General features: G+C 34.6%; 7 protein-coding genes across 8 annotated transcripts; 4 read left to right on the forward strand and 3 right to left on the reverse strand.

The window, feature by feature from the left end:
* Positions 1-2222: 2222 nt before the first annotated feature.
* LOC108844737 (heavy metal-associated isoprenylated plant protein 13) lies at positions 2223-3179 on the reverse strand. The gene is made up of 3 exons (XM_018618032.2): positions 3023-3179; positions 2808-2883; positions 2223-2712 (listed from the first exon to the last, which is right to left on the reverse strand). The coding sequence occupies exons 1-3, from the start codon at positions 3032-3034 to the stop codon at positions 2393-2395; spliced, it is 408 nt and encodes a 135-aa protein (XP_018473534.1). The 5' UTR covers positions 3035-3179; the 3' UTR covers positions 2223-2392.
* A 3114-nt stretch (positions 3180-6293) lies between these two features.
* LOC108844668 (tryptophan--tRNA ligase, chloroplastic/mitochondrial) lies at positions 6294-9416 on the reverse strand. The gene is made up of 14 exons (XM_018617953.2): positions 9176-9416; positions 8995-9082; positions 8665-8706; positions 8493-8582; positions 8292-8414; positions 7960-8031; positions 7740-7852; positions 7624-7645; positions 7471-7536; positions 7323-7379; positions 7129-7175; positions 6965-7046; positions 6794-6883; positions 6294-6611 (listed from the first exon to the last, which is right to left on the reverse strand). The coding sequence occupies exons 1-14, from the start codon at positions 9340-9342 to the stop codon at positions 6480-6482; spliced, it is 1191 nt and encodes a 396-aa protein (XP_018473455.1). The 5' UTR covers positions 9343-9416; the 3' UTR covers positions 6294-6479.
* Positions 9417-11751: 2335 nt separating this feature from the next.
* LOC108846572 (heavy metal-associated isoprenylated plant protein 10) lies at positions 11752-12638 on the reverse strand. Its single transcript, XM_018619793.2, has 3 exons — positions 12507-12638; positions 12295-12373; positions 11752-12179 (listed from the first exon to the last, which is right to left on the reverse strand). The coding sequence occupies exons 1-3, from the start codon at positions 12510-12512 to the stop codon at positions 11884-11886; spliced, it is 381 nt and encodes a 126-aa protein (XP_018475295.1). The 5' UTR covers positions 12513-12638; the 3' UTR covers positions 11752-11883.
* Positions 12639-14111: 1473 nt separating this feature from the next.
* On the forward strand, positions 14112-16841 carry LOC108844262 (protein REVEILLE 6). 2 transcript variants are annotated; one of them, XM_018617483.2, is made up of 8 exons: positions 14112-14458; positions 15041-15098; positions 15384-15507; positions 15602-15781; positions 15874-15978; positions 16055-16164; positions 16244-16303; positions 16392-16841. In XM_018617483.2, the coding sequence occupies exons 1-8, from the start codon at positions 14232-14234 to the stop codon at positions 16491-16493; spliced, it is 966 nt and encodes a 321-aa protein (XP_018472985.1). In that variant the 5' UTR covers positions 14112-14231; the 3' UTR covers positions 16494-16841. The 2 variants fall into 2 exon arrangements, with proteins under 2 accessions (XP_018472985.1, XP_018472984.1); XM_018617482.2 differs by having other exon boundaries at positions 14114-14458; positions 15871-15978.
* Positions 16842-17499: 658 nt separating this feature from the next.
* Positions 17500-18800, forward strand: LOC108844355 (40S ribosomal protein S10-3). The gene is made up of 5 exons (XM_018617599.2): positions 17500-17621; positions 17709-17757; positions 17848-18133; positions 18216-18339; positions 18519-18800. The coding sequence occupies exons 1-5, from the start codon at positions 17619-17621 to the stop codon at positions 18597-18599; spliced, it is 543 nt and encodes a 180-aa protein (XP_018473101.1). The 5' UTR covers positions 17500-17618; the 3' UTR covers positions 18600-18800.
* A 3129-nt stretch (positions 18801-21929) lies between these two features.
* LOC108845993 (transcription factor MYB82-like) lies at positions 21930-22776 on the forward strand. The gene is made up of 2 exons (XM_018619199.2): positions 21930-22226; positions 22318-22776. The coding sequence occupies exons 1-2, from the start codon at positions 21964-21966 to the stop codon at positions 22640-22642; spliced, it is 588 nt and encodes a 195-aa protein (XP_018474701.1). The 5' UTR covers positions 21930-21963; the 3' UTR covers positions 22643-22776.
* A 2254-nt stretch (positions 22777-25030) lies between these two features.
* Positions 25031-25475, forward strand: LOC108845994 (uncharacterized). Its single transcript, XM_018619200.2, has 2 exons — positions 25031-25070; positions 25152-25475. Exons 1-2 carry the CDS (start codon positions 25050-25052, stop codon positions 25473-25475), a joined length of 345 nt encoding a protein of 114 aa, XP_018474702.1. The 5' UTR covers positions 25031-25049.
* Positions 25476-26210: the final 735 nt, after the last annotated feature.

Consider the following 26210-nt stretch of genomic DNA (forward strand, 5'->3'; position numbering starts at 1 on the left):
ACAGGTCAACTTTTTGATTTGGAGGTTTTTTATGATACAAAAGTCACTTTGAAGGTTAAAAGTGTTAGTGAAAAAACTTCAAGGTTTAAAGTGCTAGTAAGTGATACTTTGAGGGTTTTTTATGTGATTTTCCCTATATTTTAATGAGAGAGACAGAGAGGAGAGATGATTTGAGACGTTGAAGTTTCTTGATGACAATTGCAATTGCTAAGATTTCCCTATTATATAGAAATTTCACAGGAATTTAGTTATTTTATGACCATAAAAAGTAAACGAGTCAATAATTATTTGAAATTAAAATCAATGGCTCGATACGAGGCCACGATGAAATCAAACGGAAGGATCGAAGCACTACACTACTCATAAGGCCGCGTGTACGACCAGAACACTGTTGACTTTTTGACCTTATTGAGTCGGCCACGTAGGAACTTCTTAAGCAAGTTCTTACCCTTTCCAAGCCTAGGGGTGGCCGGTGGGAGTACGGGTACGTATGGAATAATATCTTAATTTTCAGTACTGTATTTGTGATTTACTTCAAAAAAATATTTGGTTTTTTCTGGATATCCGAATTTTCTTTTGAATATTTACTAATATTTTGCGGATACTTACATATCTCATACACTTTGTTTAATACAAGTAAATCTAAAAAAATATATATAAATTTGTTTTCCAAACTATCTTTTACATAATATAAAATAAAGTTTAGTGAAACTATATGTTCTACTTAATTATTTAATAATACACAAATTTAGGAAATTGTAATTCTTTTAAAGATTTGATATTCCTTTCTTAATTTAATAGCTTTATAAGTAATTTTATAAATAAAATTAATAAAATGAAGTGTTAAGATAATAATTATATAAAATTATACATTTAAAACTCTATATTAAATTATATAAAATCAGATAAAATAGCAAACAAATTGCAATCGCAATGTAAGAAAAGGGAAGAAGAGCGTTACGCATCGATCATCTTCCCGATAAGCGTGAGCTGGTCTTGCGCCTCTTCGATGAGCTCCTCGACTTGACCGCAGCCAAGACGCTTCTCGATCGCCTCCCAGTCTTCTACATTAAATATGAAGACAAATAGATCAAGCAAAATCAATTAGCACCTACGTTGGATATTTTTTTCTTAAAGGGTATTTTATCTATTTGTCTTCATATTTAATGTAGGTGCTGATTGATTTGGCTTGATCTATGTTTCAGAAAAGTATGATTTCTATAAGCATGAGACAAAACATTCACTATCCAACGACGTATAGAGCAAAGCAAGGCAAGGCGAAACATAACTAATCCAAGTAGAAGATTTTTAGTAATCGTTGTTATTAGTGAAAGTGACAACGAGATTATCCGATGGTAACATGCTATTTCTACACTGTAGTTTTTTTTTTTTTTTTTTGTGGGAGTTCTAGATATCGGACCCTACTCAGAATCAACCAGTGCATATTTTGATTGCTAAAGTTTCAACGTTTCCCAGGCTTCACGTTCAGCTTTATTGCATAGTTGTGCAGCACAACTTGTGCTTATTATTTTGTTTTATTTTATTTTATTTTGAACTAGGTTATTTTGAAATTATAGAGCACATAAGTGAATATTCCATGTAGAACAGCCAATAAGCTGACATCAAATATCTCACATAATTATCAGTGGGATACTATACGAATAATTTATAAAAGGAATTGTCAATTTCTCAAAAAAGTTTTCTATAATGAAAACCTAGTCTATGTTATCAAGATTCAGTAAATTAGTTTTTTAATAGATTGGTTTTCAACATTTTTGACAATTGTGTATTACCGTATATGCAAATGTTCTGAAGAAGACTTGGATTTTCTGCCATCATTGGGTCAATAAACGAATTGTCCTCGTAAGCCTCACTCGACATGTGGAACCCTCAAGTCAATGTAGACTTTTGTATTTTCCTTATTTTGTTTCTTATCAAAGAAGACTTTCGATCTTGACTCTTTCTTAGTCTCGTTTATTAATTATATCATTCGCTAATCGTTCGAAGATTTTTCTATTATGTTAACAAATGATTTGAAAAAGCGACATAAGTGTGTATAAATATATGTATCCAGTTATGATTGATGAACCGATTCAACTAATCCCACCCAACATATTTGATTTAGTACTAGCTAAAGACTGTAAAAATGCATGTTTAGCATGAGAAAAGTGTCCACATAAACGAAACCGCGAGAAAAAAAAGATTAATGATTACTTCATGAATAAAAGTAAAAAAGTTTATAAAGCGTATCTAAGATCAATCTCGTCATACATAAAGTGACTGTTTTTATCGAATAAGGGAAATGTAGATGACAATATCCAAAACATACACTCTTCCATCAAAATTTAAGTGCAAACATAACTAACATTATCTGAGATAATTCTAGGAAAAATTACAAAATCACACAAGGCCTTGGTTCCTCCACCACAACTCTAGAATACCCGCATGGTGGATAGTAAGTACTTGCATATGAAGCAGGATGGTACTGGTACTGGTTGTTCCAATAGGTAATCGGGTTGACAATAACCTCTGGTTGTTTCGGTTTCTCCGGTTCCTTTTTCTCTTCCTTTTTCTCAGGTGGTTTAACAATTTCTACCGAAACAATATCTGCGGTACATATCTTCCTTAGCTTCTTTACGAGTCTTGGTACATCAACTTCTCCCACCACCGTCATTTTTCCGGTTTTGTCATCCATTTCTATCGAAGTAACTCCTAAAATATATATAAAAATCATGAAAATGTTTATTTTCCCAGATTATTAAATGTTATTATCATATTATTGTAAATGTTGAAATTTAGAAAGATACCTGAAAACCTAGAAACGGTCTTCCATGCTTTCTTCCTGATCCTTTCTTCGTGAACACTCAGTTGCAACACTGATTTCTGTCATTTTAAACCCGATATCAGTATGGCTAATTATATATTTTTAATTTTAAGTATGATTGATTAGTTTCTATATATAATGATTAATCAACCATCAGTTAAACTAATATAACTAATGAAGAATATAGAAAAGGTGTACCTGCGCAGTCATGGCTCAAGAAAAACTGTATAAGAGCTTAGGAATTTCAGATATATTTTAAAGAGAGAGTCAGAGAGGAGAGATGATTTTAGACGTTGAAGCTTCTGGATGACAATTGCAATTGCGAGGATTTCCCTATTTATACAGAAATTCAATAGGAATTTACGTGGAATTAATATATGACCATAAAAAGTAAACGAGTCAATATCTACTGATTATTTTATTATTTCAGGAATGATTTGAAAATTAAAAATCAATGGCTCGATAGCCCACGATTAAATCTAGTGGAAAAATCGAAGAAGTGTCACTACTCACAAGGCCGCGTGTACGACCAGGACACTGTTAATTTTTGACCGAAGAACTTCCTAAGCAAGTTCTCTTTTTTTTTGAAGAGATTTCTCATCTAATGGAAACCATAAATCACCGAGATAGTTTTAAGCAAGTTTCTCTTACTCTTGTGTAAGTTGTATAGATATCAAGAAACAGAAACTCAAACCGCAATCAAAACTGAGATTGAAGTCACAACTGTTCTCTCTTAGAAATTTTCTCTCTTAGAAATTTAAAGAGGATAGCTTTTATTTTTTTGGTCCTCAGATTGATTTTTTAATAGTTACCAATCATCCACTTAGATTTTTGTTTTAGAATGTTGTCTGTGTGTTGCTAAAACAAAAATTTACCGAGTCTTTTACTTTTCTAAAATGATTAAATATCTAAGGGGATGTATTCAAATTAACATTTGAAGTGATTTGATTTCTAATGGAGTTTTAGATGATTTCAATGAGTTGTAGAGATTTAGGTGATTTTTGTTAAACCACTCTAGAATATCATCTAAAACCATGAAAATTGTGTTTTAATTTTTTTAACTAAGAAACTCCAACCAAACACCCTAAAATCACCTAATAACTTTAAGGGGGATGTATTAAATCTGAAATTTGAAGTGATTTGATTTTTAATGAGTTTTGAGATGATTGCAGGAGAATTAGAGAATTTGGTGTGACTTTTGTTAAAACACTCTAAAATCTCGTCTAAAACAGTGAGATTTGGATTTTTATTTTTATAACTAAAGAACTCCCCTCAAACACTCTAGAAACACTTAAAGCACTCTAAAATCTTCAACTTAAATTTTGTTCAATAACAGTAGATTTCAGAGTGTTTTATAAAATGTCAAGTTCAATAACACTGGATTTTAAAGTGTTTTTTAAAATCCACGTTTGAATAACAGTGAATTTGTCATTTTAATACAAATCATTTAAAACTTTTAGTTGAATACACCCCTTTAAAACTCTACAATTTAAAATATTTTCAATAACAGTAGATTTCAGAGTACTTTACTAAATGTCAAGTTCAATAACAGTAAATTTTAAATGAGTTTTTAAAATTCATGTTTCAGTAACAGTGGATTTGTTATTTTAATACAAATCATCTAAAACTCTCAGTTGAATACACCCCCTTAACTCTTTTTGAAATAACATAACCAATAATAAAAGTTTGTTGGAGACCCTGCATATCCAAAATCAGAATACATCTGATTACGTTCGTAGATAGCGAAGGTAGTCTTTTCTATAGATGTTAGACTGTTATCGTTTTGTTTTGTTTCTGTTTTGATCTGCAACTAAATATACTAATTATCGAAGTGTTGAAACCTTTGCTTTCGACTTAGTCACTGATATAGATTATATATATTTTTTGTTTTATGTGTCCTTGTTGAAATTGATTTCTAGTCATCGTAAGATGAGATCATGATGTTTTAAATAACTGATATCATTTCTATGCGTTCTGAGTCTTAAGGTCAATCGTTTGAATATGATTCCATTACCTCGTATTAAATGATCTTAGCTTATCCTTCTCATTCAGAAACTAACTCTTAGCTTTGTTAGAACATCCACCTCACAACAGCTTCAAACAAAAACACAAATGCAGAGTCTTCTTCTTTGAGTTTGACCCGTTGTTAAACCTATGGTTAAACCTCCTTGATCCTTTAACACAAGCTGATGATATTTTCCTCTTCATCAGCTTGAGATGTCTCAGTTGCAACGAAACCTTTTTTTTTTTGAATGAAAGTTGCAGGGAAACCTTTCATTTATCTTGTTTGAAATCGTGATGATGAATCTGATAACCAATCACCAATTTTAACTCGTGATATCACAAATCTCAAAGCTGGCCCATGCATCGGTAGATAAGCTCTCTCTCCACGTTTCTTCTTTTCCAAGAAACGACAAATTTGGCTTGGAACCCAGTGATGACTATGATTGCAGTTCGTGTTGCAGCTGCACCGAGCACGGTGATTCTTTCTCTTACAGTGGTGTATCTTAGGAAACATGACAAAAGCATTTCATTTATGATGAAGAAGATAACGTAAAGTTTTTTTGAGATTTACATATTTACGTTGAAAAACTAATTAAGAAGTATTTATTGTTACATTTTAATCTTAAAAATACGTAACTGACCATAATTTTGTTAACATGTAGTGTTTATTTATCCCACAGAGCGTTGGTTATAAACTCTTTTGTAACATAAGTAAAAACAAAGTTCAAAAAAAAAAAAAAAAAAAACATAAGTAAAAACACATATAAATGTGACACTCGGTACAAACTTTACAATAAAAACAAAACTCACAAAATAACAAATTGATTTCAATAGTTCAAAAACATTTTATTGAACTTCCTGGAAAAAAAGCATGAAGACCACTGCTTTGTTTTTAACTTTTCTAATTCTTGCTTTATCATGTAAGTTTATTTTGGCATATTAAGATGAAACGTAAAATATTTTTATCCTCTTCTTAGAAACATTTGTAGTTAAATAATTCAAAATATTTAAACATTCTGTAGGTATCATAAATATGGCAGAATCTAATTCTGAAAAGAGAATCCATTCTTCCAATCCAGCGGCAACTCCTCAAACTGATTTTCAAAAAAGAGATCTTATTTTTCATGGTAAAAGATTGTACGGATTTGACCGATTTTGGTTTTGTCATGATTGCGTACACTATTGTGGTAGAAAGAACAGAAGACTGCTTTCTTGTTACCGTCGTCGACATTTTGGATGTTATTGTGATTATAGATCCATAGTTCCATCATATGCTCCATAATTTCCTAATAATCCATAAAGATAATAAAGATATTTTTCAATAAATGTAATTTTTCTTTTTAGATATATTATTATTTATCATGTATACTAGTATTTTTTCGTTCATGTTTTTTCAACCATGTCTTTTTTAAATGGAGTTACAAAAACAATATGGTAAACCTTTCAATTATACTTTAAAATAACCTTTTTGTTAAAATATCTTTAAAATAACTTACCGCAAAGAATATCGATACATCACAGTTACAGCAAAGAATATTGAGCAGCATTTGACTGCACTAATACAAGAATCAAAAATCGTTTTACAAATTTTAACTCTTAACTCTCACTCTCCACCAAAAAAAAAAAGAAGCTTATAGGCACTGATCCTCTCTCATATATAGAAACCCATCGCTTGTTTCAAATTGTGAATAGTGGATTCGGCTATCTCCGTGGCTCTGTCCGCACCTTCTGACAATACTTTGTCCAAATAAGCTGACTCTGCTGTTATCTCCTCATAACGGACCTGCAAAAATGAAAAAAAAAAAAATTAACACATTAGACAAGAAATGAAATGCTCATATAACCACACTTCCGGTTTTCATTTTATGATATACGATGAGACTAAAATGGTACAAAAAAACATGAAAGAAGATATTGGATTGAGTTTTAAAAAAAGAAAAAAATAAGCTTATTGAATAGGCAGACCTGGATTGGACTGAGATGCTCGATGACAGCATCAGCAAGGAGAGGCTTAAATGTGCCCCAGCTCATATTTTTGCATTCCTCCATCACTTCCTGCAACCAGATTCAACAATAAACACTTCTTATAGTTAACAACTTTAACATGCAAGCCATTGTTTTGTTTCTTCATATTACCTCTTTTGTATTGCCTGAAACAATCTGATATACGGAGAGGAGATTGTTGCATTCAGGTCTCTCGGCATTGTCAAACTCAAGGCTGTTGGAAAGAATAGGAAACAGGAACTTCTCAATATTTCAAGAAGCAGGAAATTTTTAGAGCGACATAAATTAGCACTCACCCTGCAAATGAATCTGTCTTGCACCGTTTGATCTTATCCGCAATCAACTACACAATTTTTTTCGAGAAATGGATTTAGTAAGCAAAAAACAGAGCTTCACATACAACCAACATGACACAGAACTCTAGAAACAGGAATACGTTGTGAGTTTTTTTAAAAAGAATTACAAACAATGGCTAGTTCAATCTACTTACATCTTTAGAGTCAAGGAGATTGATCCGGGACTGGTCAGAAGGTGCAGACTTGGACATCTACAAAAGATTACATGAAAGTAAGACACACAGAAACAAAGTAAAGAGATTCCTCTGATTTTATCTGACAATAGTAACATTATGTATGTACCTTGGAAAGACCATCTGTAAGAGACATAACTCTGGCTCCAACTTGTGGTATGAGTGGTTCTGGTATCTACATAATACGTTTAATAACCCGATTAACCATTTGTGATCAAAAGCCACACAATGAGGAGTCGACAAAGCATTTTGAAAGTCTCACCTTAAAGATAGAACCACCACGCCTGGAAAATGAAAAACAATCAGAACTATTAAACATGAAAAAATAATTGTTACAAAGCACTTGTTTGGATGGTATACTTAAAATTTTATTAATACCCTCCAAGCTTCTTCCACTTCCTTCCACCATATAAATTATTCACACGCTGTGCCAGGTCGCGTGCAAGTTCTAGGTGCTGCTTCTGGTCCTCACCCACAGGCACAAAATCTGACTGCAGAGGGGCAGTGTTGCAGAATATAAGAAGCATCAGCCTTAATGTTCCTTCTTCATTTCAATAATAATTTTAGATGAGACTTGATACTTGTACTAAAGCATCACCTTATACAAGAGGATGTCAGCAGCCATCAGAACTGGATAAGTTAACAAAGACACAGAAGCATTCTCACCCCCCTGCCAATAGAGACCAAAATGAAATCAGTAAAACAGAATCATGTATGTACACAATTACATAATAATTTTCAGGCTTATCCGGTTTATGTATCAGAAATACATATGTTATTATCTCACTAGTAACACCAAAAAATCTAACATTAACACCAGAGCGGGATTTGATATAAGCACATCGCTCTTATATATATTTGAATCACACAATGATGACAAAAGAAAAAAAGAATGTTATGCAAAATGAGGATACAGAAACATAAACGCACCTCCTTGCGTGATTTCTCTTTGAACTGAGTCATTTTCTGTAGCCAACCGATAGGTGTGGATGAACTCAAAAGCCACATTAACTCCACATGAGCACGGACGTGAGATTGAACAAACACCGAGGCCTACAAAAAGGTCGCTCTTAGATTGGTTTATTATTGCACACATTTAACTGCTTTCACATAAGAGTTCCAAAACAGAACCTTAGAAATGTCGACACCACATGCTAGATAGAGCGCTGCGGTATCCCTAGTTGCCTTTCTCAGTTCTTGCACGTCATACGGTAGTGTTATCTACATAGGTCAATACATATATAAACACTAAGAGAGAGAGAAACAGAAGAAAGTAATAGAAAGGTAGAATGATGATACATACTGCATGAAGGTCAACGATGAAAAATAGTGTTTCGTATGTATCCTGCAGACATATAAACACAGAAAGCCTGAGAAACAAAGGAGAGATAAACCCTTATCCATAAAGCCATAAACTTTACAAAAAAAAACAGTTAAATGTGATGAATCTTAGTAAAAGTATACTGCTTTATAGACAGTGACTATACAATAGCAGTGGAGCAACCTAAGGATATCTACATTGTGGCAAATCTAAATGTGATGAATTTTAGTAAAAAGTCTAAAGCTTTAACAATAGCAAATGGAACTACTACCTAGGGATAAATTTGGAAGAAAGAAGATTGGCAAGTAATACCTGAAGAGTGACCCAGTTTTTGATAGCGCCGAGATAGTTACCGAGGTGGATTGAACCAGTAGGCTGGACTCCAGAGACCACACGTTTCCTGCCCATCACAAGTATTGGGGAATTAAGAAAAAAAAAGAGAATTGGGAACTAAAGAAGAAAGCAGGGAGGCAAAGACAAAAAGGACTTTTACTTTAGAGAAGGAGAAGGAGAAGTCTCGTCGGAGGAAGAGCAGTAGCATCGGAATCGAGGGACGGGAAGAGGGTTTGTGTTGTGTCTGAGAAATCTGGTGCTGTAGCCGAGACGAGAGAACCTGGAGGAGGAAGAGAGGATGAGACTCGTCGCGTGTGCTGCTGCCATTCTTTGTCTTCTCTCTGATGGTCAGTCACGCCGCACCACCCAAAAAAAAATCTCCCTCTAACCGAAACGAACTTCGGTTTTATACAACCGAATGAAATTAATTCAACTAACCAAATTTTAAATAAAATACACACAAAAAGTTCATTAAAATTATTATTTTATTTAGTGCTATTTCTCCAAACAAAATTTTTGTTTTTTTCCTCAAGAGATTTTTTTATTAAAAAGTGGGCTAAAACCACGGCCGAAGCCCAAGTACAGCAGACCCAAAGCAAACAGCCCATACACAAACCGGGCTACTACAAACAGGGCAAAGCCCAATTAAAAGAACGGCCCACTGGCCCACTAAACGAAACCAGACGGCTGGACTTAGGCAGAAATCAAGGAGGCAGGCGAGAACACGTGTACAAATCTGAACCCTCCGCACGCCACGCGTCGCTTGCCTCGACTTGATCGAAACCACCTCTCACCACCGCCGACACTAACCACCGACAACCTCTTTTCGCCGGAGATCCAATACTGCAACGCCTCCGCGTCTCCATAGCTGTTCAACGCCGATCTATCTTCACGTCGGAGAGGTCATCATTCTCAAAGAGATCTCCTCCGACTCTAACCCACCGGAAATCCTAGACAGTCAAGCCGCGAACCATCGCTATTCACCTCTTGTTCAACGTCGCCGTCACCGGAGAGCCTCATCTTCACCGGAGAACTCCTCCTCGGCGACCCGCGAGCTCATCACCAGAACCACACCACACTTAAGACTTCCTAACCTAGTCACCACAACTCAAATAGTTTCGGGTATCCCACGGCGGCGAGGAGCTTTGAAGGCCTCCTCCCTCCATAAACCAAAAAGCCGGCAAAGAAGGAGCTAAGAAAGCCTCCCCTTCCCGGAAGCTAGAGCGACGACGGTGGATCTGAAAAAGCATCCACCCCCCGCATGCAGACCGGCGTCGATGGAACTAGAAAAGTCTCCATTGCCCGTAGAAACACCACCACAACAAGCAAACATATCCATATCTCTCGCGGTCTTCTAGCCGAACGCGTCTTCACTCCAAAATTCGAAACACCAGAGAAGGCTAATTTCGTTCTCAGAGCTCCGACAAAACGAACGGGGATGGAACTACGGAGATAAAGTGGAGAGGAACAAAAACCACCGACAAACAAATCCTCCGGCGACGGCGCTCACGCGCCGGCCGTACGCCGGAGAGAACTTAGATCTGGTTTCTCTTTCTTTTCGCTTTTACCACACTTCTCCAAACAAAATTGAATTGAGTTTTTGAAACTAGGCTAAACAATATTGTGGAAGCACCATGGAATGGACTAACAATCAAAGTTTAAACCTTTTTACATTAGATCTATAGTTCAATTTTCTTAGGAAACAATTGTTTGTAGATTTATCATACATTTTAGAGTATTGTACATAGAGCCTTTAGTTGTAGTCATGTACTGTAGAAAAATTATGTTCATCGAAAATGTCGTACGTACATGCATAACCATCTGTCAATCTGATTATTACGAAAAGAGCTGCATCATAGAAACATTTTTTTTTCAAAAAACTGTTTATTAATATAACTATATTGTAGGTAGTTAATCATTAGAATCAATTATGTATTTAACTTTTAACCAGTATCAACCAAAAATATACTCAGCAATGTCAAATTTCAAACAGGACATTGAGTAAAACCCACATTTTAAATGATGAACAAATCTGAAAATAGTTATTTTATCAATTCTGTTACTTTTTATTTTTGGGAAAATATATTAATTTACAGAGTATTTTATCTATTATTAATTTATATAAGTTCAAATGTATAATTTGTATGCTGTTTTATATTGAAACCTTAATCCAGATTTTTTTCTACTTGGTGTTAGATCGATCAAGTCATTAAATCTTGGCTTCTCATATACTTCTTTGAAGCCCTCTTAAGTTATTTTGTTATGGTATACCACATATATATACCAAATACAGTCTACTATTATGTGGATTTCATTTATATTGTTTTGTTTTTGTGAAAAAAATATACGAATTTCTTCTTTGTATACAAACTGATTTATTGTGCTCACTAGTTGGCTAATTTATTTATGTTGAACATTAGTTGACTAATTAAGAAACTATGAAAAATTATTTGCTATAATTCAGGTAAATTTTGAAACCTCTCTTACATTTAAATCCACATAATAATATACTTCGTTATTTCTTCGGACAGCATCCAATTAAAACACTCTTGATATATTCTAAAATAAACAATATCATTCTAATAAGGTAGTTAGACTTGAACTTATAAAAAAAACCAACAATGGAACAGGTAATTCAAAAAAATTAGGATAACATCCAGGAGACTTTTATAGGTTTTGTGAATTTAAAACTACTCAAAAATATCAATATGTAAACAGACACCAAGTGTTTCAAAAAAAAAAAAAAACAGACACCATATTATTTTTCAAACATACATAAACAATTTTCACAAAAATGAGATGAAATATCAACGTAATACAATTGTCTATATAACTCAAAAGATCACGACAACCTCAAAATCGATTCCTTTAAAAGAAACCTATCTTCCAAAGACGGAAAGATGGGGCCTTCTTCACTAGTGGTTCAGGCTTCTTCTCTCTTTTTGATACAGGGTTTAGTTCAGGCTTCTTCTTCTTTTTTGATAAAGGGTTTAGTTCAGGCTTCTTCGCCGGATCCGATTTTTGCTTCGGTTCTCCATCACGTTCAAGCGCAATAATGTCAACATATTCATATATCTTCTTCAGCTTCTTCGTCATTTGAAACTTGTCGAATTCTCCTGACACCTTTAGTTTGCCTTTTTCCTTCACGTCTATCAAAGTAACTCCTAATAACAACAACAAAACTATTTGCTAAAAATTTGTAATCAGGAATAGATTAAATTACTTATGTTTCTATATAAACCGGATGTCTTGCCATTTGCTTTATACATGTTGATATACCTGGGAACTCACATACGACTTTCATAGCTCTCCGTTTGATTTTTTCGTCAAACACATCCAACTTAAATACAACTTTCTCCTGCAAAGATTATTTAAGCGATAAATTTTATTAAATTTCTATAATTATAGATTATGGATATATTTCAGCAGGCTTTCTATGACGGGTAAAGCCTGTTGAAATGAACCATTCTGAAAAATTAAGTAAAACAAACCTGCATTTTCCGAAAATTATAGTTTGGTGATTGAAGAATGAGAGAGGATGTAAAGGAATGGGATTTCAACTTGGTGCCTTGCTCATAAACCGTGGCTTGTCCGTATATATAGTGTCTTTAGCTAGCGAGTTTAGAGACGAGCAAGTCAAGTCTTTGGAGCTAGACAGTGGAGTAGTCAATTTGGTACGAATAAATCATGATGAATAAAGACACTTTTGAGCCTTTCTATATAATAGAACGTTGGAATAGTGGCTGTTCTCCTCTTTAGTTTAGTATTTCGTGGCTTCAACTAACACCGTGTTATCATTTATATATGTAATATGTTTTCTGTCTTTTTCTCGTTGTAGTATAAGAGCGATGAAATCATCCTGACGAAGATATAATAAAGAACCTCACAACTTCGTAGAAGGTGAGTCAAATAATCCTATTTGGTATGATTGAATACTGGAAATAAAATATTAAAATGCTTATTGGTTGTGCATAACAAATAGTTATAATCTACTATTGCTTTGAATATACTTATAGGTTTTGATGATAATCATCATCCATCCGTCCAACCAGTGGCGGAGGGAGAAAATGCTTCGATAGGGGTCAAACTGATAATTTATGCATTTTACCAGTGTCAATAAACTAAAATTTCAGATTTTTCAGTATAAGCTACATGTAAATTTTTTTTTTCACGGAAATTCACATGGGTCAAATGACCCACATGCTACAATGCTGGTTCCGCCACTGCATCCAACTGACACAAATTTAGTGATGATCATGGATCTAAACAACAACGTTAGCGCTAAGAGTGAGGAGATATAATTTAAATGAAAGTTCTGATTGGTCACGTGAAGTCCAAGGTTGCCGTCTCTAGACCGGTCGTAATCGTACCCAAACGTGAAGCACTAAAAACCATTGCCCACTTTTAACGTCCTCTCGCCTTGATTAATTAGCTAATACAAATTGGGGGAGTTCAGAAGCTTTCCATTATTTGTAAATGCATTGATACAGCTAACCCGTTTCAAAGATATATTCCACCAAAATCTCGAGCAAATTAATCTATCATTGCTGACCACGACGATGTTCCCCTTGCTTGCTATCTCTCTCTTAAGGTTTATTAACAATCTTGATTTGACAAATTTCTTGATCAGCTGCCTAAAACTATAGACTATGTTTGACTAATATTATTTTCATCGATTTGTTATTTTCAACGTAATAAGAACTGAAAAAGAAAACATCTACATTTTACAAAAAAAAGGAGATTATTCATGTGGAGGAGTACAAAACAACACACCGTGTTAAATGAGGACGAAAGTTTCAAATAGTAGGAAAATGAGAAAATATAAGTGGTGGAGATGATGTGAGAATTGTACATAACTTTTTCAATTGAAATTGATCATAGTTGGAAAAAACAAAAAAAAAAAATTTAACTCGCAGAACTCGAATTATTGAGATCAACGATCAGGATGACTCAAAATCACAAGGCCTAAAATGGGGTGAAAACACTAAAAAGAAAACATTATTAAAAAGGAAACTACGGTTCCCAAACACGTGGCACGTTATAATTAGGCCTACAGCAAAGTCAGCAAAGTGACCGACCCTGACGATCCACACAGAAGAGTTTCATCGTTAAGACACAAATAAAAAATGCGCCCACACATATAAATTATCTCAGCCGTCATCCTCCTCCTCATTTTTTTGTTCTCTCTCTTTTTCAACAGAACACAAATTTTGTAAATGGTCTCTAAGAATCCGAACCCTGCAGACGGATGTTTCTTGGATCCGAACGGTATGACCGTTGTTCCTGCTATCGGACCCTTCACGGCCGTGGCGGCGGATGCGACGGAGACCGTCTCTTCGTCGGAGGATCTGAGCAAGAAGATAAGGAAGCCTTATACCATCACCAAGTCGAGGGAGAGCTGGACCGAGCCTGAGCACGACAAGTTCCTCGAAGCTCTTCAGCTGTGAGTTAAAATTTCATTTTCGAGCTCACCATTTTCGAGATTAATGGCTATAGAGATTTGAAATTCACCGTTTCGAAGATTCGATTTGATGAGAATTAGCCGCGATTTTGGTGAATTTAGGTTTTTTTTTTTTTTAAAGTCATGTGATTGTTTTAGAATTAGGGTTTTAGTCATTTTTGTGGATGTTTTGTCTGAAGCATTGAGACGGTTAGGATGTGAAACACAAGTGAATGAATTTGTTGTTCTGAATTGTGTCCTAAGACGTAGGTGATCAGATATGTCCGAAGGCGTCTGATAAGCATTGAAAAAGCTGTATTGTTAGAGAAGAGTGTTTTTTTTGTTGAAGACTATCTGAGAAGCTTCTTTCTTTGTACAAATCATAGTTCACAAAACTTGGTTAGGGAGTATTTGATGTACTAATGATCTTGGTTTAGTTCTAGTGGAGACTTGGAGTTGTTACGGCAGAGATATAATATATATAGTATATATGTATAAGCAATGGCTTATATGAGAAAAGACACATTATATTAGTTAGGTATTTTGATCTGATATCCCTTATGCTTTATGTTCTTATCATTTTAGGTTTGACAGAGACTGGAAGAAGATTGAAGCTTTTATTGGGTCAAAGACTGTGATTCAGGTACACTAAAACAAAATGCAAAAAAAAAAAAATATCTTTCTTCTGAGCTTCTTTTCTTAGCCTACTATAGTGGTTTGACGCTCTATTGGGCCCTCTGTGTTACCTTGGAATCACTCATTTTGATATCTACACAATGTGTTCTTTTAAAACGACTTTACTGTCTGAACTATTAGTAGCTAGAAAGGCACATGCTTTTGTCGCTGATCACGTTTAACATATTTTAAGTAAAGTGCAAACTCTAGATTTGGTTGCGTTTAATTAATTAAAATTTCTCTAATGTTGCAGATACGAAGTCATGCTCAGAAGTATTTTCTCAAGGTACAAAAGAGTGGGACCGGTGAACATCTCCCTCCTCCTCGACCTAAGAGGAAAGCCGCTCATCCATATCCTCAGAAAGCTCACAAGAACGGTACGGTTATAAGCTACTGCGAATTGCATTTTTTATAATGTTAGTTTTGCTTATTGAGACACTATGTTGATGCCATTTTTTACGGTATGTGCAGTTCAACCTCAGTTACCAGGCTCCTTCAAATCAGTAGCACCTGAACCAATTGATCCGAGTTATATGTTTAGGCCCGAGTCTTCTTCGATGCTGATGACATCTCCAACCGCTGCTCCTGCAGCAGCAGCTCCGTGGACTAATAATAATGTGCAAACAATTAGCTTCACACCCCTGCCAAAAGGTTTTATTCTCATCTGCAAGAGATATTACTATTACTCTCTGTGTGTAATCTCCTTTTTCAAATTTTGATAAATTTTCTGATGGGAACAGCAGGAGCAGGAGCGAATAACAACTGTTCTAGTAGCTCTGAAAACACTCCTAAACCACGGTCCAACAGGGACACAAATGAGCAGTCTAATCCTGGCCATTCATTAAGAGGTAAGCATTGTCACACATCTCTCTTACATATCTCCTGCTTACCAGTTCTTTACTAGACCGTTCTTCTTTGTTTCAGTTTTACCGGACTTTGCTCAAGTGTACAGCTTCATTGGAAGTGTGTTTGACCCATATGCAAGTAATCATCTACAAAAGCTGAAGAAGATGGACCCCATCGACGTGGAAACGGTAATGATTCTTTGTCTTTTCAGTTATACAAATGATAAAACCTAATCGTTGTTTTTATTTGATTGACCCAACCAAGCAGGTGCTACTATTGATGAGGAACCTATCCATCAACTTGTCTAGCCCCGATTTTGAGGATCATGTAAGTATCTCTCTTTATAAGACAATTTTAACTAGAAACTCTATGCCAGAGCTAACCTGAAAACTCTTAATTGATGTCGAGACAACAGAGACGGCTTCTCTCGGCTTATGATATCGGTTCTGAGACAGCAACTGATCCTGGTGGAGTGGGTAAAACCTTGAATAAAGAAGCACCCGAAATCTCTACTTGAAAGTTAATAAAAAAGGGGACGGACAATCACGATGTTAAGTGTCTCAGGTGGAGCAAAACCCTGAGATTCTGTTGTGGGTTTTGTTTGTACATATGAAGAAGATGAAGCTTGACATTGAGCGGTTTTTGTTTTATATAATTACATAGTTTGGATTATGTATGGTAAAAGCAGAGTGTATTACTACAAACACCATTAGTCTTATCTCTACTTCAGCTTTTGTTTAAGCATGTTACAGTCTGTCTGATGGAGAGCAAATCTCTTAGACGTGTCTTAGGTTTTTTTTCTGTTCCTTGCGTTTCGTTATAGTGTAACATAGGAGCCACATAAATAAACATCAATTCAATTTTATGTATTTTTCTTCTTTTGCAAAATAATACTCCCTGCTCCTTTCCTTTCCAAAAGCTTATATATATATATATATATGTATATATACCAGAATCCAAAAGTATCTTTGGGCGTGACAATATTGAGGATCCATTCCAACTTACTCCGTAGTGGAAACTATCTTTAATTCTATTGCGATTTACAAGTCGTGTATGTACTTAGTCTAGTAGTAAGATTAATTTCTTTCACTCTCATTTACTTCCATCAGTGCAAAGAAATATGAGAATGTGATCGATGCTTGGAGAGGGAGAAAGATGAGAGCAAAAATTAACTTTTCGACAAAAAAAGTGTTTTCACCTCTTTGCCAGGAACCCAAACATTGTAATTCTTTTACCATCGTGAGTTAAACCCAAATGGCGGAAGTTACATCCATAACCCCTTTATCACTAGGCCAACTCAATTTTTTTTGACGAAGGGCTTGTATCCTAGTGGTCCTCCCTTCTCACAGACTTCTGTTAGAAGTCACGAGTTCGATTTTTGTGGAGTCTACTCACTATAAAATATATTTAAATTTTTAACATTTAGACTAAAAAAAAAAAATTAACTTTTCATGTTATGTTTTACCTACGTCAGATCATAAATGGCCATATTTGATAAATTGATAGCCCATTAAAGGCCCAGATCAAAGCATATAAAGTCATCGTCTTCTCAGTTCCTGAAAACCCTAGCTTCTTACACTCTCTCTCGTTTCCTCACCTCTGCGTCTCTACTCGAAGAAAGCTCGCCCCCACAGCTCCGAAAATGGTACGCACAATCTCTTACTTTCAATCTATCAACCCTGTTCTCATCATCGAATTCTCTAACACCATTTTGTTCTTCTTCCTTATTCAGATTATGTCAGAGGAAAACCGCAGAGAAATCTGCAAGTACCTTTTCAAAGGTTGGTCCTTTATCAAACTCTCTCCCTCCCCTTTTAGCTGATTAGGAGATTGAGATTGTGATATAAATATATATTCTTTTGATTTTGCAGAAGGAGTTTTGTTTGCCAAGAAAGACTTCAACCTCGCGAAGCACCCTTTGATCGAGTCAGTACCGAACCTGCAAGTGATCAAGCTGATGCAATCCTTCAAGTCCAAGGAGTATGTCAGGGAGACATTCGCCTGGATGCATTACTACTGGTTTCTCACCAACGAAGGGATCGAGTTCTTGAGGACTTATCTCAACCTCCCTTCTGATGTCGTTCCCGCGACTTTGAAGAAGTCTGCTAAGCCCATTGGTCGTCCCTTTGGTGGTGGCCCACCTGGCGATCGCCCAAGGTTTGAGCTTTTTGAATCTCTTTTGCTTGGTGTGATTAAAAGCTTTGTTTCTTATGATGTATTGTGTGTGTGTGTTTTTTAGAGGACCTCGGTTTGAAGGTGGAGACCGTCCTAGGTATGGTGACCGTGATGGGTACCGTGCAGGTCCTCGTGGTGGTGAAGGCGAGAAGGGTGGAGCTCCTGCTGATTACCAGCCTTCTTTCCAGGTTAATAATTCTCATTTCCATTTTTACCTTTTTTTTTATTTGTTTCCGTGAGATTTAAGTTAATATTCATGTTTTAGATTAGAACCTGCCAAACCATTATAGCTTATGTTGTGATTTTTGTGCTGTCTTGTTTTGACATTCTTTTTCTGTTTGTTTTTTTTTTGTTTTTGGTTGTGTAGGGAAGTGGTGGTAGGCCTGGTTTTGGCCGTGGTGCTGGAGGTTACAGCGCTGCTGCACCATCTGGTTCAGGTTTGCCTTGAAAGAGAAAAAGGGGTTTTTAGTTGAACGTAAGAGAGAGACCATGGAGTTGTTGTTGTTGTTTCAGCTTTTAATTTTGCTTTTGTAATTCGGATTCTGGAGTATCTTCATGTTTTTTTATCTGAGTTTAAGTGTCGTTGTTGAAGCAAAACATCCCTTCTAAAAAATTTCAAGTGTCGTATGAGAAATGTTTTTTCTGAAAACCTTGCAGTGAATCATTTTTCTTCACACTTGCTGTTTGGTATCATACGTTTTACTAGAAGGAAAGTAGTCAAAAAATGAAGTGTGTAGTAAAGCTGCAGAAACTAAAGAACACTATAGTTGCAGAGAAACAAGAATAGCTAATAAAATATAAGTAAAATTTATATAAAATTTAGGTAAAATATTTATTTTTAAAATATGAGATTTTGTATTAATAGTTGATTTAGTAAATTATGATTGATCATGGTGAAAATGTTGTCGTTTCAGCTTTTAATTTTGCTTTTGTAATTTGAATTCTGGAGTATCTTCATGTTTTCTTTAATCTGAGTTTAAGTGTCGTTGTTGAAGCAAATACATCTGTTCTTAAATTTATGTTTCCCTCCCATCTCATGTCTCTCCTTGGTCAATTAGTTTGTTTTGGGCATATTGAATTTTCGTATGGTCTTGAGTAGAATTGAGGATTTGGTTTATGTTTCTAGTCTTCCCAAACGATGATGTTTTCTTCTCTTCGGTTTCTATCATTTTTCTTCATACTTGCTGTTAGTATCATACTTTAATAAGTAGGAAAGTATGAAAGTGTGTAGTAAAGCTGCAGAAACTAAAGAACTCTATAGTTGCAGAAACAAGAATAGTTAATTCGTTATTTAGGTATTCACTTGACAGCAAACAATGCAATCAAAAACCTTAAATGTCTTTCATAATTATATAACTTTATTAAGAAAAATATGGAACTGCGTAGTTATCCATCGCAATATATGTTTTGTGGATTATTTATCAAATCCAATAAGACACTAAGATCAAAAGGAACAGTCACCATAAGGGTATGTTGTAGTTATTATGCCGATGATGCCAAAAACGAATTTGCATGCTTCTTGGGTACGACCATGGGTCTGGTAATACGCGTTCATCACATATGATGCATGGTTTATGAATTTATTGGGATTAAAACAGGATCCACCTGGTTGGATTGCTCTACAATCAACTCCTTGACTACATCCAAAATTTATGTTTAGTTGTAGCTGCAGTTTCGTCGAGTCTATACCTGCTACACAATAATTTGTGGAGCTCACTACAGGAAGGTGGTGGATCATGATGAAAGATAAGGAAAAGAAAAGTTAACTGAGACATTTTTGCCATCTTTTTTTTGAAAATGAAAAATTCAAATGATATGCAAAGAGTTATACTTGAATTTTGTATGTGCGTAATTTCTGTGTTTTTTGTATATAGTTAACTTAATCAGTATATTTATAATATTTCAAGAAACAGAAGAAAATCAAATAGAGTTGAAAACATTGTTTGAAATCTTTCGTTTATAGAAATTAATCATCTAGTCAAAGGTTTAAAAATTTATACAAGAATAGAAAAGCAAAAATGGTTGAAAATCTCTACTTTTCTGAAGTGATGAACCTAAAGTTCCTGTGAAATAGCTTTATTTTTGTAGGAAAAGTAAAAATTGAATAGATATCCATTTCTAAGAAAGGGTTTATATGGAACATTCATTCCAGTGTTTTTTTCTGCAAGGTGAAATTTACTGACAAATAGAACTGATTTTCAACAAAAACAATGTCCCTGTTTTTCATGTTTTAATGCATGATGTTGTGACGTTGATTACAAGACTTAAACCAAAACAATGTCCCTGATTTTCATGTTATACCAATGTGTAGCTCTTTTGTTCGGTTGACTTGACATTTATTTTTTCTTTCTTCTCCTAATTGTTTGATTGCACATTATACTTTGGAAGCAAAATTATCACATTAAATGCATGTATTAGTAATACTTCTCCTTTCGCAGTGATGTACTGATATTTTTCTTATAAGACGTCTATCGCAAATTTCTTATTTCTTTGTTATTTTGAGAAATTTCTGGACGATACCCGATAAACCAGGCAACACTATTTTTTTTTGTCTCAACTTCTACTTTGAACTAACCAAATTTTTACAACTTATTTTGGTCCTCTTCCACAAGGGATTTAATCCAAACTGGCATACCAGAGTACAGCTTGGGAGCATTCTTATCTAGAGATATAGCTTCCTTTGCTACTTTATCTGCCACACGATTTCCTTCTCTACATTTAAACACCACTCTGTAGTCCCTCCTTAATGCTAGAATTGCTGCTATGTCTTCCACTATTGTTGTTTCTTGTTTGTATATAAAGTAATACAAACGTTAAAACGTGACTTACATATTATAATATTATTGATATTTTTTGTCAATAAAATAAAGACTCATCAGAAACATTACTAATAGTCTAATACTAACCAAACCGGTACTCAACGATCAATGACGGTTCCGTGTTACCTTGTTCTTCCTAACGTGAGGATTTTATAGAATATGTATATAGATCACTCAAAAATGTATATTACTGGTATGTCTGTTTTTGTTAATATGCTGGATATATATACTGGATGTTTGATATTAGTTTTTTTTTTTGAAACACTTATTTTTTGAAACACATTTGATATTAGTTTGTTATTCATTTTTTATACACTAGTCTTGGCCATGTACGTCCAAACTAGCATTTTGAGCAAAAAAAAAAAGAAACTGCACATCATTTATCTTTTTGAGCGATAAATAACCGTTGAAGTACAATAGCTGTAAACGCACTAGTTGTATCTGTCAGGTATTATGTTTCTTCGCAGCTCTGTTTCAAGTTGTAACATACACTTGAACACTGTTTATATAAATCAATTTTGAATATGTTGGAGCCATTTCTATAAGGGCCTTGTCGCTTTAGTGCAGATGTTACCACACTTGTACATAAAATAAAAGCTATTCGGATTGGTATATAGGAACTAGAAAGGAATAACATACCACTGTGATTGAGAAAAAGAGACCAAGTGATAATGGAGTTGCGCAGGTATCGAGGTTGATGGCAATCTCCAACCTATGATCTGCCCTTGTTTATATGTTTGCCACAAAGCGCCAATAATTTGTAACAATACTGAGGATAAAAACAAAGGAAGTCGACCTTTTAGCCTTTTACAGCTATAGTTTGCACGAATTTTACAGTAGTTTTTACTGTTTGAAAAATACACTTTTCCCCCTTCAATAATTATGTTACATAGCCCCCACATGTACGAGTTGGAGTTGCACTTTATGCGCATATTATAGCAAACACGCCTCGCTTTGAAGAAACTATGGAGGCAAATTAAATAACTAATAAAGATGGAGAAAAGGGAAGAAAAAAGGAAGTCTCATGTGAAAAGAGGGTTGTGGAAACCTGAAGAAGACGTGATACTGAGAAGATGCGTCGAGTCTCATGGAGAAGGAAACTGGGCAGACATCTCTCGTCGGTCAGGACTGAAGAGAAGTGGGAAAAGCTGTAGGTTGAGGTGGAAGAACTATCTAAGACCAAATATCAAAAGAGGAGGCATGTCACCTCAAGAACAAGACCTCATCATCCGCATGCATAAGCTCCTCGGAAACCGGTATTTCATCTTTTTTCTTTTACCTACCATTGATCCTCCTTCTCAACACTTTCTTAAATACTAACTCTGCTTTTTTTCACTCATGTATTAGATGGTCGTTGATCGCTGGTCGCCTTCCAGGTCGGACTGACAATGAAGTCAAGAACTACTGGAATACACATCTGAACAAGAAATCCAATTCCAGGATACAGAACGCACCTGAGTCAGGGGAAGCTCCTCCGGACAAGCCAGTTATGTCTACAGGAGTGAGACAAAGCCATGGAGAAGAAGTCACCATCACTAACTGGGTGGAGGAGACTAACTACTTTGGCTATGACGTTTGCATGGGATCTCCTCTGCCTCTCATCTCTCATTACGCAGACAATCTTGTGTTTGACCCATGTTCTGCCTTCACCGATTTCTTTCCTCTGCTTTAGGACTTTCCTGATTTTTTTTTTCTCTAGGGGATATATTCTTGCATAGCCTTTTTTCTTAATAACATGAGGTTTAGGACCGAATCCCATAGTCCCATCATCCTCGAAATCCCAACATGTAATATTAGTTTCGTCTCTGCAGTCACTCGAATTGATTTTTTTGCGGTTCATATTTGCTTTTAATTATACAAATAACATTGAGGGATGAAGTCTATGCAAGAATTAATTTATCATGTATTGTAATAAGCCCTGATTCATGTCCAGTACCAGTACCTAGCTAGTTTTAGATTCCAGAGCTACCAAGTGAAGAAAACAAAAAACATATGTCCATTGGGATTAAAAAGAATCATGTAGCTCCGATGCTTTTATACTCATGCTTTCACGAGAAGAGAAGAACGATCGCGTTGAGAATTTACTAGTACGTGTGTTCCAAAACTTTGCAGATGAAAGAATAAAAACGTAACTTATAACAATTAACCAAGAAAGCAAATAGAAATCGACTAGTGTCTAACACCAAGGAAAAATCAGCTACTCTCCCCCTCATTTCATTGGACACCGGCTTAGTCACGGAGGAGTGAACTACTAGCAATTCTCAGGACATAGTCATCATGACTCATGACACGATACAACCAGAGCTGTTACAATGGCTAACCAATAAAGTACCTTCAAATATTTCAACATTTTGTAAGTTATATTTTTATTTAATTTTAGATATTTTTAAAATTGTATACACAACTCGTCAAATTTAATAAAAACGTTGATCAAGTAGAGTTCATTATTTGGAGAACTTATGTGTAGATATTACAAAAGGTATATGATTATGCTATTTCATCTTGAGCCTTTATTTTTGACTGGGATATGACAACAACATGCATGAGGACTACACAAACCATAGAAAAAACCATGGTCTTTACAAAAAGAAGTGCAAAGTCTGTCGCCTCCATAGAAGCATGCTTCTGTTCCGGTGAAGCATTCGATATCCTTCTGATCTATGATTCATTAAATCAGATTCAAATATCAGTGCACTAAAATAAGAAAAAAATAAGTCCACAATTATAAACGGATCGGGTAAAAGAATAAACCAGTACTTGGAGTAATAGTGGCTGTTGCACCATAGTGAATCGAGGATATGAAGAACATAGCAGCAAAACAAAATACGATTAAAGTTTTCATGGTGATACTTCCTATGATATTTGCTTTGCTCAGCCTTTTTTTTTCTTTTCTTTCATAAACCCCTCTTTGTTTAGACTATATATAGAAACACAAACATACACAAAAGGTAACCTCTGGTCAAGGATGAAATCATGAAAATCTTTTTTTCTAAAATATCTTCCTTATAGATTTATAGTCAGACGAAAAATATAGGAGAGAATGATTTTTACTTAATTTAGTTTATTCTTTTATACACCAATTAAATGGACCTGAACAGTGACGGTCTAGTCTTTAACGCTCTAGTCAAATTAAAAATTTCGGGCCCTTTTCTTTAATCTAAACAACTTGAAATTTTTTGGGTCCTTTTTCTTAAGCTAAAAAAATCAAAAATAATGGACCATAAGCAAATGCTTATTTTGCATACCCTATGGACCGAGCCTGGACCTGAATCAAAACTCAATAACATGAACTGAAAACAGATTGGCTGGTTCGATAAGAAATTTGTATCGGTATTCATTTTTGGTTTGTTTGTTATTGGTGTAGTTAAACCAATTTTTTTATTTTTGGTTCGGTTTGGTTCAGGTCAGTGTGATGTTAATAGAGAGCAAAAGTTACCGCAAGTATGAAGTCAACGACACTCTTTAGTAACTGATTCTCTCTCTCTCTTACTCACTTTGCATCTTCTTTTTTTTTCTTTTAAATCTACAGTAAAACAAGTTCATAAATAAATATATATTAATGAATAGTGATTGACCGGCATTTAAATAAATGAATAATGGATAATTATGATAAAATTTTTAAAATATTAACTAGATTCTGATCTGCCGTTAGAATGACGGGTATATATTTTTGTTTTATATTTTTTTTAAATTAATTTTTCTATTTATGTTTTTAATTATATTCATGTTTTTATTTGTATAATATTTTTATAAATGATTAATAAAAAAATTTAATCAATACTATTAAAATAATTAGACCACATTTATATCAATAGATCATGTTTATGTTTTAATAGTATTGATTCAATAACTCTGTTGATTTTGAATTTTTTAGATTTACTTACTCTAGCCAGTAACCTGCCCCTAATACGTAAAATAATTATCTTTTACATTATAAAAAGTTTGTCCATGTGACTTTTGATAATGATGATTGAAACAAAAAGTCGTATATATGTTTCTAAAAATAAAAGGTCGGAGAAGACAAAGGTGGGAAGCGCAGTGAGTGGTGCGTTGCTCATCTTGCTCCATCTGGAGAAGCCATGGCTCTAATTCTGATGCAGGTGTGTTAGATTTTTATTACACCTTCATTTTCAAGAACAATGCTATCCTCCTAAAGAAAGTATTAAACAACGATTTTTCAGGTGTTCTTCACTGTGATAGGTGCTAGTGGAAACATATGGAGTGTGATCAACACGGCGCCGAGCATATTCTTGTTTGCTTTGGTCCAAATTGGGACACACCTTGCTGTGATATTGGGTGTAGGGAAGCTGCTCAACATTGAGCTAAGGTTGCTGCTTTTGGCATCAAATGCTAATGTTGGAGGACCTACTACTGCAGCTGGAATGGCCACGGCAAAGGGATGGAACTCGTTGATCGTTCCCGGGATTTTGGCTGGAATATTTGGGATTGCCATTGCAACCTTCATAGGGATTGCATTTGGAGTGAAAGTCCTCAAGTTCATGTGAAAAATGGTGGTATGACTAAATGGATTGGACTCTCTGCTCTCTCTGTATCTTTGCATTATCAAAGGAAACAGTTTCTTCAATAAAATATCGAGTCTTTGTGTTGCAATGAATGTTACCCTATTATGGCTATTATGCTAAACAGAGATGTAAACGACTTGGTTTTAAAATAATGTAGTATTGGCATTGAAAACGAGGTCAACACAAAGGCAAAAGAAAAAAAGCAAAAAGAAGAAAAGATTAACCATCCCATTACAAATATGTTTACAAAATAATGCAAGATTGTGCTTACAATGTCCAAATGTCATTTTTATAATCTTAGCTTTATTTTTCTATTTGTTGTCATGGATTTTAGCTTCCCTTGAAAAGAAACTAAACTATAATCCGTACTATGCGCAGAATTTTGTTTTTTTATTATGAAAATATAGTTAATTGATGATTTACACTGTTTTATAAGAAATTAAGAGGGATACCTATATTTTAAATAAAATAAGTTATCAAATATAATTAGTTATATAATCACATAAAAATGTGAAAACATTTCATATTTTATAACATCAACTAGATTGAAAAATTATATTTAGAAATTGAGAGAGTATATATATTTTGTGTAATGTAAATTAGACTAAAACTACTAACTATTATAGCTACAAAGACTAATTTTTGAATACCCAAACTTGATTCTAACCCATGAATCATATTACTTATTCTTATAAGGAATTATAGCATTTTATTGTA

This window comes from Raphanus sativus, unplaced genomic scaffold, assembly GCF_000801105.2.
Source record: "Raphanus sativus cultivar WK10039 unplaced genomic scaffold, ASM80110v3 Scaffold1050, whole genome shotgun sequence".
Classification (NCBI taxonomy): Eukaryota; Viridiplantae; Streptophyta; class Magnoliopsida; order Brassicales; family Brassicaceae; genus Raphanus; species Raphanus sativus.